The following is a 14,091-nucleotide window of genomic DNA, read 5'->3' on the forward strand; positions in this document are numbered from 1 at the left end:
CACTGTGTGTCTCGTCTGTGCTGAGAAGGAGAGCAGATTTCTCCTTCATGGACTTCCTGTTAAATCCAGAACTGAATTCAAAAGCCTGCTCCTTATATACAAGTTCTTGTGTTCACAGACCTCTCTGCACTGCATCATATCTGTTATTAACCTCTGTCTCTCTTCCACAGCATGTCTTTATCCTGTCCTCCTTCTCTCACCCCAACCAATCACAGCAGATGGCCCCGCCCCTCCCTGAGCCTGGTTCTGCTGGAGGTTTCTTCCTGTTAAAAGGGAGTTTTTCCTTCCCACTGTCGCCAAAGTGCTGCTCAGAGGGGGTCATATGATTGTTGGGTTTTTCTCTGTATGTATTATTGTAGGGTCTACTGTACAGTATAAAGCACCTTGAGGTGACTGTTGTTGTGATTTGGCGCTGTGTAAATAAAATTGAATTGAGTTAATGATCTATCTTACTCACTCACCTCCTGCAGTAAAATTAAAGTTTATGCCTAAAATACATTTTTATTGCTCCAGAGGAGAGATTAGTGTGAGAGACAGAGAGAGAAATGTTTAAAAGTTTGCTTGGACTGTACCAGCCAAAGCTAACAATCTCTGCTGTAACAAAAGCAACACTTCCTTTGCACATGTCGAACATTTACACATACCATGGTTTGCTAAAGGGGAGTGCTTCTTAAATGCATCGGTTTAAGTGCTGAAGCAGAGACAGGTCCTGATGTTTCTAAATGAGGAAACAAAGAAACTATGATTCAACAGAAGGTAGCAGCAGGGAGAGCTTCATGGCCTGATCCAGGAGTGAAAGCTGTGCAGGATGGTAAAGGGACTCGTTTTATACCTCGTGCTCCAGCACGTTTTTTATGCTTATGTGCTTTTTATTTAATGTTCACATGCCAATGGATGCACTGGAGAGCAATTTGGGGTTAGTATCTTGCCCAATGAAGATTACAGCAGGCAGGGAGCAAACGGTGAACCTCGTGATTAGTAGAGGACCTGCTCTACCTCCTGAGCTACAGCCACCCAGGAAGTTAATGGGCCAGTTTGAGCTCTTGCTGTCAAATCTAAGGATGCAGAGAAATCACGTCAGTAGTATTAGCTGTGTGTCTGAGGTAACACTGTAATACTTTACTATCTGTATATTCAGTACCTGGATTCATTTTAAGCTACAAGTGCATTTGTCATCAAACGGAGTGGTTTATAAAACAAATCTGCACAGATTTGACCCGTGTGGTGTGTTACTGGGTGTTTCATTACACTAAAGTCTCCTTTTGGTAAATGTTTCTGTGCCTATGGTTTCAGGAAGGGTGACACGAGGACAAAAAGAAAAAACTTCCAAATGATGAATAATTTGTTCTGCAGTATCCGTCCAAAGCAAGAGTTCTGTTTAACCTGTTTAACCCAATATTATGAATTTCCATGTAACTCCTTATTTAAGAAGTAAGAACTTCAAACCTTGACAGCATCATCGATCAGTCCCCTCAGTGTCACAGTCAAAGAATCAGGTTTCCCTTTAATCTCCTATCTGTTTGGTGCCCTCAGCTTCTAATCTTCTCAATTTATTCGAACATCTTGATTTAAATATATACTGCTAAACTGAAATCATCTTCAAAATCAAATACAGACTCTTCTGGCATCTGTACATCTTTCTGTACAGACAGAGAATACACCAGTTCATGTTTATGAAGTTTGTAAATGAATTAGGCTTCGGTTCAGTTATAGTTTCAGGTTTCCCAGGACTTTAAATCAATTCACTTCTTTCCCCTGCACGACTCTTCACACAGCCTATGACCGATGAGTGCATGAGTGTGTGACAGACAGATAAGTCCTCAACTATCCACCACCTGATGTGGCAGAGTGACAGAGGAGCCGTTGATAAATGAGCCTTGTTTGTCTCTTCCCTTCAGAAAATAAGTGAGCAGCTCTCCTTTCCCCTTCACAAAGATGGGCCCTCTCCTCACGAAGCGGAAGCCATACTCCTTCAGGATGTTGTAGCAGTCCTCCACTACCTGAGGGAAACACACAGAGTACAAAAGTATGTCTCATTGCTTTGTACAGTTGGGGACACAATTCAAAGCTGCACATTCAAAAGCTCCACTGGTTATGTTTGGTCACAGATATGGATGCATCGGCATCTGTCGCCAGAGTTGCGTCACCACATCCAGACTATCTTCTTACACCTGCATCCACCTTACATCTGTACCCAGAGTTATTGCAGCCAGCACAGGTATGTGGGCTACCTGGAACACTTCAACCAGACCACCCCCCTCTTTTGCCCAGTAGACCTTATCATGATTCATTAAGCCTGTGCCACCAGTCTCAGTCACGTGTGCCACCAGCAGCTGGTCATTAGAGTTTCTAACCCAGCATGTTAGAAGTATCTTACTGGTTTCAGCTCTGGGAAGGAGAGCAGCTTAGCCCTGCTACAGGAAGGACTGAGTGATGTTCTTGGTCCTCATAAGCATTTGTCCGAGGATTACAAGATCTTATTAGCTCACCTGAAGTTATCAAGTGTGCTAAACGATACATTTGTGACCCAACTGCATATATCAGTGTGCTGAGGGCTCTCGGACAGGAGTACAAGCGAACTCAGTGCCGTCCTGTGCACACCACCCATAAAGGCAGGGGACTCTCAAGCTTTTGAAGCGGGTCTGTCCTGTGGGGATGCTAACTACTGTCAACGGAGTAGCAGAGAGGTAACTCCACTGTGGATCCCATGCAGACCGACTACTTACCAAACTTGTAAATGGTTTTTTACATAAGTGCTTTCTATCTAACATTCACACATTCAGACTCCGATGGATGCATCGTAGAGAAACTTCGGGTTACTATCTTGTCCAAGGGTATATGGAATGCAGACTGGAGCAGCCAGGGATTGAACTACCAACCTTCCGATTAGTAGATGACCCGCTCTACCTCCTGAGCAACAGCCACCCCATAACTTTGGGAATACTGCCCCAACCAAGGCTATTTGCACTTACATCACTGGAGAGGAAAGTCAGTAGGCACTGTCAAACCAAGAACACAGGTACCGTAATTGTCGGGCTATAAGCCGCTACTTTTTGCACAAGCTTTGAACCCTGCGGCTTTTAGTCAGGTGCTTCTTTTCTATGGATTGTCCATGATTTTTGTCATATGGTAAGAGGATTTGTTTTGTTTGTTCCGCTGTTGTACGGCACTACGTTGCCTGGCGGAAGGGCATGTGATCAGACACACAGTATCGGGGTTCAAGAGTGGTATGTTGGTCACATGTCCATCCGCCAGGCAACGTAGTGCCGTACAAGTAGCGCGAAATACAAACTTCGAAGTAGCACTACGCGTTCAGCGGGAGGTGTGGATGACGAAGCCATCCTGAGCCTGTTTGTCTCCGACACTGGAGGAGAGGACTTTGGTGGTTTCAGTGGCAGGAAGAAGAGAAAGATGGTGAATGACTGACTTTTCTTCTTGTTAAAGCCGTGTCGCTGCACCTGAGCCTGAAAGGTAGGCCGGATCTATTTTTCTGGTGTGCTGTAGGTTATTGTTATGTACTACATTTGTTACTCATTTATGAAGCACAGTACATGTTTCATACCTGTAATTACCGCTACTTGTACATATACCTAAAAAGTTATGCAAATATGTACCCATAACTTGTTTTTCAAAATATTAATAAAAGTGATGTCTCCAAACAGCCATCTCTTTCCTGACAATTTGCTTTGTGCATATTCTCTTACATATGATGAGTCAACATTGAAACACCTGCGGCTTTTAGTCAGGTGCGGCTAATGTATGTACAAAACAGGATTTCCCCTGATTTTAGCTTGTGCGGCTAATATTCAGGTGCGCTCTGTAGTCCGGGAAATACGGTAGTTTATTAGCCACTACCACAAGACCACTTGCTGTGGCCCATCCATCTTCTAAGGCTCGTGTCACAGAAGAAGAGAGAGTGTTTCGATCCCTATTGTGAGGAGCATTACTTGAGAGGATCCAAGGATTTCTCCAGGCTAGACGTGGCCACTGTGGTGGACTGGAGATGTTGGAGATGTGACGTAAACATGTTGCTGCATGCTCAAGAAACCCAGCAGCACCTGTGGTGAGCAACGCCTCCTTGCACTACCTGCCTTGCCAAGGCTAAAGAACAAAACCCTAATATTCTTACCATGAATGCTGGATCCAGTGTCATCTATGCTGACCATCACGCTCATCATAGATGCAGACCTCTGCAATGCTGGACGACAGGTTGGAGAGAAAATTGTCTGCTCCCATGAAGTTCCTTGCCCTGCCCAGACAGACAAGGCTGTGGCCCAATAAACCATCGCGACAGTAAGTCCTACAGCTGAATGGAGGATATCACTGGATATGTTCACCAAAGCAAAGCCAAAGGTGAGGCATTAAATATCGAAGTCATTCACAGCACAACAACTAGCCCTAGCTAAACAATCCTGCCCAGTGGAAACAACTGAGAAGAACCACCTACGACTTCCCCTTAAAGGTCTCAGCTGGGTGAGACCTATGATCGGATCAGATCACCCTCACCTTATCATTCGTGTTTGACCAGTGATCTGTGGCCTGGAGGGCCAGAAGCAGTCTGCACCAAGCTGGGTTTGGCACTGCAGCAACCCACAGTAGTCTACGACAGTAAGCTGATAGATGGTTACACTCAGCCTTACTCACACAGACAACATAGCTTTACAAAAACGTGGAAAGGCTGTGGCAGCTTGACATCCTCCCTTTCAGAAATATGCCACCTCAGCTGAAAGCACCTCAAGAAGCTGTCGTGGATCAATAGCCAGTGAGCTGTGATTATGGAAGGACTCCAGAAGGTCACAGACGTACAACCAGGAGCTCCACAAACTGGAGAAATCTGTGGTGAAGTTGACTCCAGAGGAGGGGGAATGGTTCGACTGGATTCGGTACATTCCACACCATCATGTGCACCACAGCAGCTGTGGCTGTAGCTTACACAAGGACACGGATTGCCACAACTGGCACTTTCCTGACGGCCAGATCCCAGGTAGCTCCTCAGAAGAAATGGTTCATGCTTCGTTTGGAGCTCAGAGCTGTTCAGACTACTCTGCAAACTCAGCTTGCTCTACCGCTGCAAAGCACCATGGACTGAATCCACTACTGCGCTGGGTTAGTTGTGGTCTGAGTCCTGTTAAAAGGTCTACCATTTGTGCTGAAATCCAGGAGCTCACCAGTTCTCCCCCGTGGAAATATATCATACCAGTGGAAAACCTGGATAACGGCATCACAAGGGGGAAGCAGCTTCATGATCTTTCACCAGCCTGCTGCTGGGCCCCCATGTTATAGCAACAAACCTCAGAGCACTGGCCCTCCCAACCAACACACCTGTCCTCGCTGCAATGGCTGATCTGCTCACAGAGAGACTCCACGTCCACAAACCTGTATTCTGTCCAACTGGAGCTGACTGCTTGACATGAGCGCCTCAGAGGGATAATCTTTAAGTGCCTAATCATCAGATCTGCACACCTTGATTTGCTGTTGACTCTGTGCTCAGACGCTTTCCTCCTGGCCTTGTGTCTCCTGTCGAGAACACCATTCAATGTATATTCAAATCATAGATCCAATTTCTGAGGCAGGTCTCGAGAGCTGCAGGAGGCTTTCTCCACCATATAGCCCATTCTTCAGGTGCATCTTGTAAATCAGAAGATTACCTTCCATACTAATCCACCACACACATTTCTGATGAACCTGTGAGAGGGAAATAAGGTAAGTCTGCGCTCCAATCATCCTGAGGATCACATTGTTCCTAAGTCACCGCATGGCGGTAGAAGGGATCCTTAATGTGAAACCTCTTGGCTGCGCATCATTGGATACTGCTGATCCATTACATCAACTCTGCTGCTCGTGGGGCAGCAGGACGCCTCACTGCTGCAGGTGGTTTCTGGACAAGGTAACATCATCACCAGTGGAAGATTAAAGCATCCAGGCCAAACAGAAGTCTCAACACACGACCGTGCCATAGGCCAAGCTGTCATAATCGTGCCCCCTCAGTTGCCCAGGGTCATGTCGCTGGTGGAGGAATCAGAAAGATGTTTCCTGGGAAGAACGGTATAGTGCTAGATCACATCTGTATACAACCAGCGGCTGAGCTGGTTACTCTGCCTCAGATGCCAGATGGGAAGTCTTCCTCATAGCACAACAGATACTTTTTGCTGTGATCTTAAAACTGCTTAAAAGAAACTTTACACTATTTATCTGACCTCCTCTCTACAATAATCTCTTTGGAGGTTATTTGAATAAGATAAAGCAGAAGTCTGAAGTGAAGCAGTACCTGGATGTTGCCCATCACACCTGTGGACTCCATGCGGCTTGCCACGTTGACAGTGTTGCCCCAGATGTCAAAGTGGGGTTTGCGAGCACCAATCACTCCAGCTAGCACCCCTCCCTTATTTAGACCTAAAAGAGAGTGTTGAAATATGCAACGTGTTGACTTTCATTTTAATTCACTTCAGTCTGTTTATTTAGCGGCAAATCACAAGAAAAGTTGCCTCAAAGCACTTTTATGTACGGTAAACACTCGGCAATAATAACAAGAAAACCCCAATCAGACACCCTCATATGACCAAACATGTGGTGACAACTGGAAGAAGAAACCCTCTTTTAAAACCCTCCAGTAGACCGTGGCTCAGGGATGAAGGCAGCAGGACAGGACAAAGACACACAGAGTGTATTATGCCCCCAGCAGCCACGGGCAGCATAACTAAGGGAGGGCCAAGAATAAGCTTCATCAAAAAAGAAAGTTTTGAGCTTACATTTTAAAGTATAGAGGCGATATGTCTCCCATATCCAAACTGGAAGCTGGTTCCCCAGAAGAGTGACATGTACAGCGAGGATGTAACACTATTAACAAGAAAATGGGACTCTGTGGAAGTAGAGGTTAGGTCCTGTAGCTGCTCTGCACTGTGTGGACACATGGCATTGAATAAGATAACAGTGGAGGAATTATAACCTTAAACTTAGTTACAGCAATTTTAGAAAAACATCTTCGTTGTAATTCATTATTATCAGGAAGTCCTAAAAACTCCCTGAAAAGCCTTCAGCTGATCCAAAATGCTGCAGCAAGAGTCCTGACAGGGACTAGAAAGAGAGAGCAGATTTCTCCTGTTTTGACTTCCTGTTAAATCCAGAATTCAAAATCCTGCTCCTCACATACAAGGTCTTAAATAATCAGGCCCCATCTTATCTTAATGACCTTGTAGTACCATATCACCCTATTAGAGCACTTGGCTCTCGCTCTGCAGGCCTACTTGTTGTTCCTAGAGTATTTAAAAGTAGAATGGGAGGCAGAGCCTTCAGTTTTCAGGCCCCTCTTCTGTGGAACCAGCTTCCAGTTTGGATTCAGGAGACAGACACTATCTCTACTTTCAAGATTAGGCTTCAAACTTTCCTTTTTGCTAAAGCATATAGTTAGGGCTGGACCAGGTGACCCTGAATCCTCCCTTAGTTATGCTGCATTTTGTTACAATTTTACAACATGATATAAATGTAGTTTTCCATCTAATGTTTTCGAGGCTGCTTATTGAATCTTTCATGTTCCATGACACTTGAGACTCTATAAGACGAGTCAAAACGTCCTCTCCACCACAACCTCAGCCTCCCTGACATGCTGCTCACTGTCTGTCTTATTTACAATCAGAAGTAAACGTTTTCTAACAGACCAGGTCTCTCCCCGGTCAGGGCATAGTGTATGAAAGTTATACTCAAAGTTATATTTTAAAGTTGATTCAAGTGTCACAATCAAAAGCAAAGATCTCATTTTAGTTCAGGATGATTCCAACTCAAAGATCAAACCCACGATGAAGTTTGTCTGCGACGCAGAGTAACAGAAGAATGCTCTGGTAGTCTGCATGCTCCCTGATAATTCACTGGAGAACATTTAGATAAAAATAAAAGGTCATATGTCCATGTGGGACTGGTGGCTGTGATTTCTCCTTTTTTGCCAACACTCAGTTCATGTTTTAGACATGATTCCTTCTGGGTCAAAATCCCTTTTGTAATGTTTCTAATAGTCTTCGTTTTAACAAAAAATAAATACACTGGAGATGCTAATTACTCATTTAAAACTACGGTAATGCTAAGTGAATGAATGCTATACAGCATGAACACAACATGTACAAGATGAAGTCTGCAAGTTCAGCTTTGCTCCTGACGTCAACTATTTGTTGTGTTTTGTTCCTACATGGTTTGAATCCACTGACCATAAGAGAGATAACATATCTTTGACGGACCTGCACAGCAACACACCTAACATGCAACCCTTCAACCGTCTTAAGATTAGGACGTACCGATGCGCAGCATGAAATTGTTGAATGATTGGTAGTTGATGTTCATAAGTGTAACCTTCATGGCCAGCGCAAAGTCTGCGAGGTCTGCCAGGTGCTGCCAGCGCTCGGTGTCCGACAGCTCTTCCTTCTGTCAGGCAAAAGCAAATTCAGTTTTTTACTTGGTTAAATGCTTCACTTTGTAAACAGCTCTTTACTGTATTATAAATCTGGATTATTGATTTGGGTTCTTCTGTGTAAAAACAACCAAGCAGATAACTGGGAGTGAGCGTCTTTTTTCCTGGTGACGAACTTTGAACCACCAAGCAGTTCAGTCACGTGAGTCCATTTTCTTAGGCTATTAAATTCAGCCTTTAATTTTTCATCATTCTCTGTTGTGCTTGTATTCATAATGATATTAACATTAATGCTTGTATAAGCCTCTCACCTCAGCATTAAACTATCACTAACTCGTTCTGTCAGCGCCTCACTCTCACCAAAAACTCGGAAATAAAACCGTCGAACCTTAAAACGAGGCTTTCAACAGGAAAATAAAAGGTCACATCTCTGTGTGGGACTGGTCAAATCACATTGTAATGTGACCGGATTTGACCAGCCAAATGGCCTAAACGTGAGCATTGAATCCTAAAACAAGGATTTCAACGGGTGCAAATAAAATGGTGTTCTTATGTTTAATGTGTCCAATCCAGGCCTCGCGGGCCGGTGTCCTGCAGGGTTTAGACGTGTCCTTGATCCAACACAGCTGATCTAAATGGCTGAATGACCTCCCCGACATGTGCTGAAGTTCTCCAGAGGCCTGGCAATGAGCTCATCATGTGATTCAGGTGTGTTGACCCAAGGTGAGATCTAACACCTGCAGGACACCGGCCCTCGAGGCCTGGAGTTGGACACCCCTGATGTAAATACTGACTCACTACTCAAAATGCCTAAAATGAACACAAATTCTACGTATATGTAGAATGTGGCCCACAAAAAAACCCAAAGCCTTAGCTCATTTAAACTTTGTAGCTCAGGTGGTGGAGCAGGTCACCTGCTTATCAGAAGGATGATGGTTTGATGCCCATCTGCTCCAGTCTGCATGACTAATATCCTTGGAAAAGCTACTGACCCCAGTTTGGAGTGTGAATGGGTGAATGAGGCGTGTAAAGTGCTGTGTGTCATCAGTTACAGTAGATAAGCAGTAGATTACATGCATCCCTGGACGTCTCCACTGCAAACACCAACCTCTGGTGAAGCTGACGTCGATTTTTCTTTCAAGATGACCAAACTGTTGATCTGATAAATCATTGCCAAAAGTCAGAATGTCGACACTGACTGTGGCTCTAGCTCAGGAGGTACAGCAGGTCGCCTTGGAAGGTTGGTGGTTCAATCCCTGGCTCCTCCAGTCTGCATGTCAAGTATCCTTAGGCAAGATAGTAACCCAGAGCTGCTCTCCGATACATCCATCGGAGCATGACTGTGTGTGAATGTAGTTAGATAAGCATAAAGAAAGTGCTTGTGTGAATGGGTGAATGTGGCAAGTTGTGTAGAGCGCTTTGAGTACTCGGGAGAGTAGAAGAGCGCTATAGAAGAACCCGTCCTTTTACCATTACTAAGCTCCACTAGTTTGTGCGTCGGGACAACCATGTGGTCTGTGGTGTGCGACAGCATGCGACTTTGTTCTGGAAAGATTAGACTGGAAAACACAGCAGCACACAAACGCAGCCTGTGCTCTAACACGACTGTGTCGACCAAAGCTCGTTTATCCAAAGTGAAAATGCAATAAAGCATCGAAAGCCTCAACATCAAACCTGAGGGACACATTTTAGACTTAAGGATGTCGTCACCACAATAAGGACATCAAACCTATTATCTATTAGCACTCAACACGTAATTTAACTCTCCATTATGCTCAGTGCACGGTTAGTAATCTTCCATTATTATAGCCTTAATTAGAACATAGGTTACATTTGTCTTATATCCTTGTCGAGTGAGGTGGTTTTTTCCTTAACTGTCCAATTTAAATATTTCTTTATATTCATAGTAAATCAGATAGATTATCATTACATTTGTTGTCAAACTAACTGAACTAACTAAAGAATCTGCAACATTTCACTGATTGTTTATTAAGACTTCAGCCTATAAATTCCTATAAATTATGAAAAATCTACGTTACCATGGAAATAACTGAGTTACAGGCTGTCTCAGCTGTGCCCTCTGCACTACAGTAAACTGTACCTGCATCCTAATCAGATCATCTTAATCAAATTAATATTTCCACAAAGAGAGTTGCACCAAACCTGCAGCAGATCTAGATCTATTCACACTAAGATGCAATTATGTTGGCTCTGTCAGCCATGACACACACTGAAGCTGAAGAAGTCATGTGACCACACTGACCTTGATGGAGTTGTAACCGTTGCTGACGTCCGGGGTGACACCTGACGCTGCCATGTATGTGCTGCCAATAGTCTTGATTTTTGTAATGCAGCGAAACTGAGGCTCATCCAGCAGCTGACATGGAGACAAGTGGGAGGTTGTGTTACTGACAATGAAAGCACAGACAAACATGCTGCAACCATTTTTAAAAAGCACTGCACCCTGGCCATCTGAGCAACTTACATTTCAACTTCATCTCACCACAAAACGGACATATCGAGGTGTTTGTAACCGTTTTCAATATTACTGTACCGTCAGGGGTCTGCTATCACACAGCTGAAAGAAAACATGAACGTTTGGGAATTAAACGATTTCTGCAATGACAACATGTAGATGTGGTCTGATCACCATCCAAGTCATAATTAGAGACTTCAAGTAAAATCAGATTTAAACTAATGTACAGAAACTTTTATGGTTCTTGTGTCTTTTTCATCCACGACTCTTTCTAGTGCACGAATCACAGCTGGAATCACTGCAGAACGTCAGCGAGCTCACAGATATTTGAGATATATTCCTGATTTCAATGTCTGCTTTCTCTGCTCATTTATACACATTGATTTGTTTAAGGTCACGTTATGTAAACCAATTTGGCTTGGTTAAAGTTGGCGGTCATCTCCAAGCCACTTTCTAACCCACCTCCACCACAACCCCACCTGTATTAGTTATGCTGCAATATGTGTAGGCTGCCGGGGGATTCCCATGATGCACTGGGTGTTAACAGACCTCTCTGCATTGAATCATATCTGTTATTAACCTCTGTCTCTCTTCCACAGCATGTCTTTATCCTGTCTTCCTTCTCTCACCCCAACCAATCACAGCAGATGGCCCCGCCCCTCCCTGAGCCTGGTTCTGCTGGAGGTTTCTTCCTGTTAAAAGGGAGTTTTTCCTTCCCACTGTCGCCAAAGTGCTGCTCATAGGGGCTCATATGATTGTTGGGTTTCTGTCTGTATGTATTATTGTAGGGTCTACCTTACTATATAAAGCACCTTGAGGCGACTGTTGCTGTGATTTGGTGCTGTATAAATGACACTGAATTAAAATAAAATGGAATTATTGCTGTATCTGACTTAATCTTTGCTCTATATGAGCTCTAGAGACCGGCCCACCAGGTATTATAGGAAAAGCCATAAAGAATGAAAACAAACGCTGTGGTGACAGTGATGCACAGTCTTGTTGGTATATGTGTGATTTCTATACATTTTACATCAGATAAAAACTTTGGTTGTAAGATTCAGATAATTATTTATTAAAAGCAAAACATTTTAAATGAGACTAAGAAAGAAAAGTATGTCTTTGTGCCCCCCTCTCCCTGTTAATGCCCTACCTGCCCCCCTGGCAACACTTTGCTAGACCCGCCCCTGCACAGTTACCAGCTGTCAGCTACCTAAAAAGGATCCTGGTGTCATTTGTCTCTCAGAAACAGTTCATAACTTCCCTTCAACTCATCCATGTCACCTAAAAGGTAAACCTGTTTCTCCATCACCTGTTCAGCTCTGATGATTCAGTAAGGACATCTCCTGGTTTCATCTTCATGTTTCCCTCTCACCACATATCCAAACCGACATCATGACCAGCAGCTTTACAGCTGTGGCTCCAGCAAACATCAGCTGATAGAATTTATTTAATATTAATTTCTACTAACAACAGCTGATCAAACGTGCTGCTGTTGTTTAGCGTGACGTCCGCTGGTTTCCTCTTTCTGGCGCAAAGTGGCTGATGTTTTGTCCCAGTCCAGCCCTGGGCACGACACGCAGTGAGTTAATCTGAGAGGTGCATTAAAAAATAAATGGCCGGGCCAGCGGTGCTCATCGCAAATTGCAACACAACTAATGTGTCCCATAGACACATTCTTAATGACGGTATCTTAGCTAACGACCCCAACTACCAGATTCAACTTGTAATTGGCTAAAAATCACTTAGCCTAGCGGTGACAGGGACGTTGTTAGCTGGTAGTTTTTTCAAGAGATGTTGAAATTTTCACGTTCTGACACTTCAAAAGCTTCAGCAGCTGTCGGCTCAGCGCAGCATCAGCACCGCGGAGATACACGGATACATCTGTAGACTCGAGACAGAATTCACGATGTGTTTTCAGGACTTTCAGCTGTTTGGACCAATGTTTTCTTTTCTGATCAAACCAGAAGCTTTAATGAGCAGCTGGATTCGTCTCGCATTAACTGGCTCGACACATCGAAATGCAGCTGATTGAACTGAACAGCTCGACTCTGTGGGGTCAAAGTTTGCAGAACTACGAAGCCGCTGGACTCCACAGCTGTGTGTGTTCATGGAGCTGCATGTTCACCTGCTGGACGTCACTACCTGACAGGTTTAACTGTCTTCAGAACATTGCAGAGGCCTTATTGACAGTGTTTGGCTCTACATGTCTGTGTGAGCAGGTTTTCTCTCACATGAGTCCTCAGGTCTGAATGCTGGACACTGGGAGACCTGTGTCTCTGACTGGGAGACCAGAGATCACAGTAACATGTGTGTCTCTGTATTAACAAACATGCCATATTGGCCCAGTTTATTTTTCATATCATTGTTGTGAGGAGACCATAAATAGCATTTGTATTTTCTGTTGTACAGTTCATTTGCTGTTATGGATTAAAAGTGTTTTGTTTCTAAATAGCTGATAACTATTCGCTGACAGCTGCAAACATCTGTGAACAAATATAATCCTATAACGTTGTTCTATATAGTGAGTAACTGTTCATATAGAGTGTTATTAGATTTATTGCTAATGCAGTCATACGGCACACTGACCTCTGAGGAAATGGTAGATGCACTCATCATCAGAAAGGTTGCCGACCCTGCTCTAAAAGCATGCATTACAAATATTACAGCACATACATATCATAGTTAAAATGCTATCTGTAATATGTTTTGTGACGACCCCAATGAAAGCCAAAAGCTCCACATGTGGCTTTAACCTCTTCCATAATAAAGCGATGGGCAGGATAAGGTCAATAAGTAGTATTTTCAACTATGTGTCATGAAATAATCTGAGACTAAAGTCCCAGAGCAGTAGAGATGGAACTGACCTGATCTGATTTCTTGAAGAAATCAAACCTGTATGACACTGAGGAAAAAAGGTTCCTTACACTGTCAAAGTCTGAGATGATCTCGTTGAGAAAGCGCAAGCATTCGATGCCTCCATTATTGATGCTCTCCTCTGTGTAAAAGTCAGAGAAGTTGGGGATAGAAGCGAACATGACTCCGATCTCGTCATATGACTGGCTGTACAGCTCCTGGAACAGAACGGATCATTAGTGTGGACAGAAAAGACTTCTGACAGTCACAGTGAGTTGAGGATGTGTTATCAGCGAGCCTCTTACCTCGTCCCTTTTCTTGGATCCTAGGAAGTGTCGAGCCACATGTTCAGGCAGCATGTTGGTCA

General features: G+C 43.9%; 1 protein-coding gene across 4 annotated transcripts in view; it reads right to left on the minus strand.

Annotated features, from left to right (window-relative positions):
- Positions 1–270: 270 nt before the first annotated feature.
- Positions 271–14,091, minus strand: part of adcy3a (adenylate cyclase 3a) — a 67,991-nt gene continuing 54,170 nt past the window's right edge. For all 4 annotated transcript variants that reach the window (XM_080896909.1, XM_080896906.1, XM_080896907.1 and 1 more), the window contains exons 16-21: positions 14,030–14,091; positions 13,796–13,942; positions 10,659–10,772; positions 8,283–8,409; positions 6,269–6,393; positions 271–2,000 (exon numbers count right to left, since the gene is read on the minus strand). The exon at positions 14,030–14,091 is cut by the window's right edge and continues 97 nt beyond it. In XM_080896909.1, coding sequence (XP_080753035.1) covers positions 1,821–2,000; positions 6,269–6,393; positions 8,283–8,409; positions 10,659–10,772; positions 13,796–13,942; positions 14,030–14,091 — 755 coding nt within the window. In that variant the 3' untranslated portion in view covers positions 271–1,820. The remainder of the gene's footprint in view (positions 2,001–6,268; positions 6,394–8,282; positions 8,410–10,658; positions 10,773–13,795; positions 13,943–14,029) is intronic.

This window comes from Rhamphochromis sp. 'chilingali' (assembly GCF_963969265.1).
Source record: "Rhamphochromis sp. 'chilingali' genome assembly, chromosome: 11".
Taxonomy (NCBI): Eukaryota; Metazoa; Chordata; class Actinopteri; order Cichliformes; family Cichlidae; genus Rhamphochromis; species Rhamphochromis sp. 'chilingali'.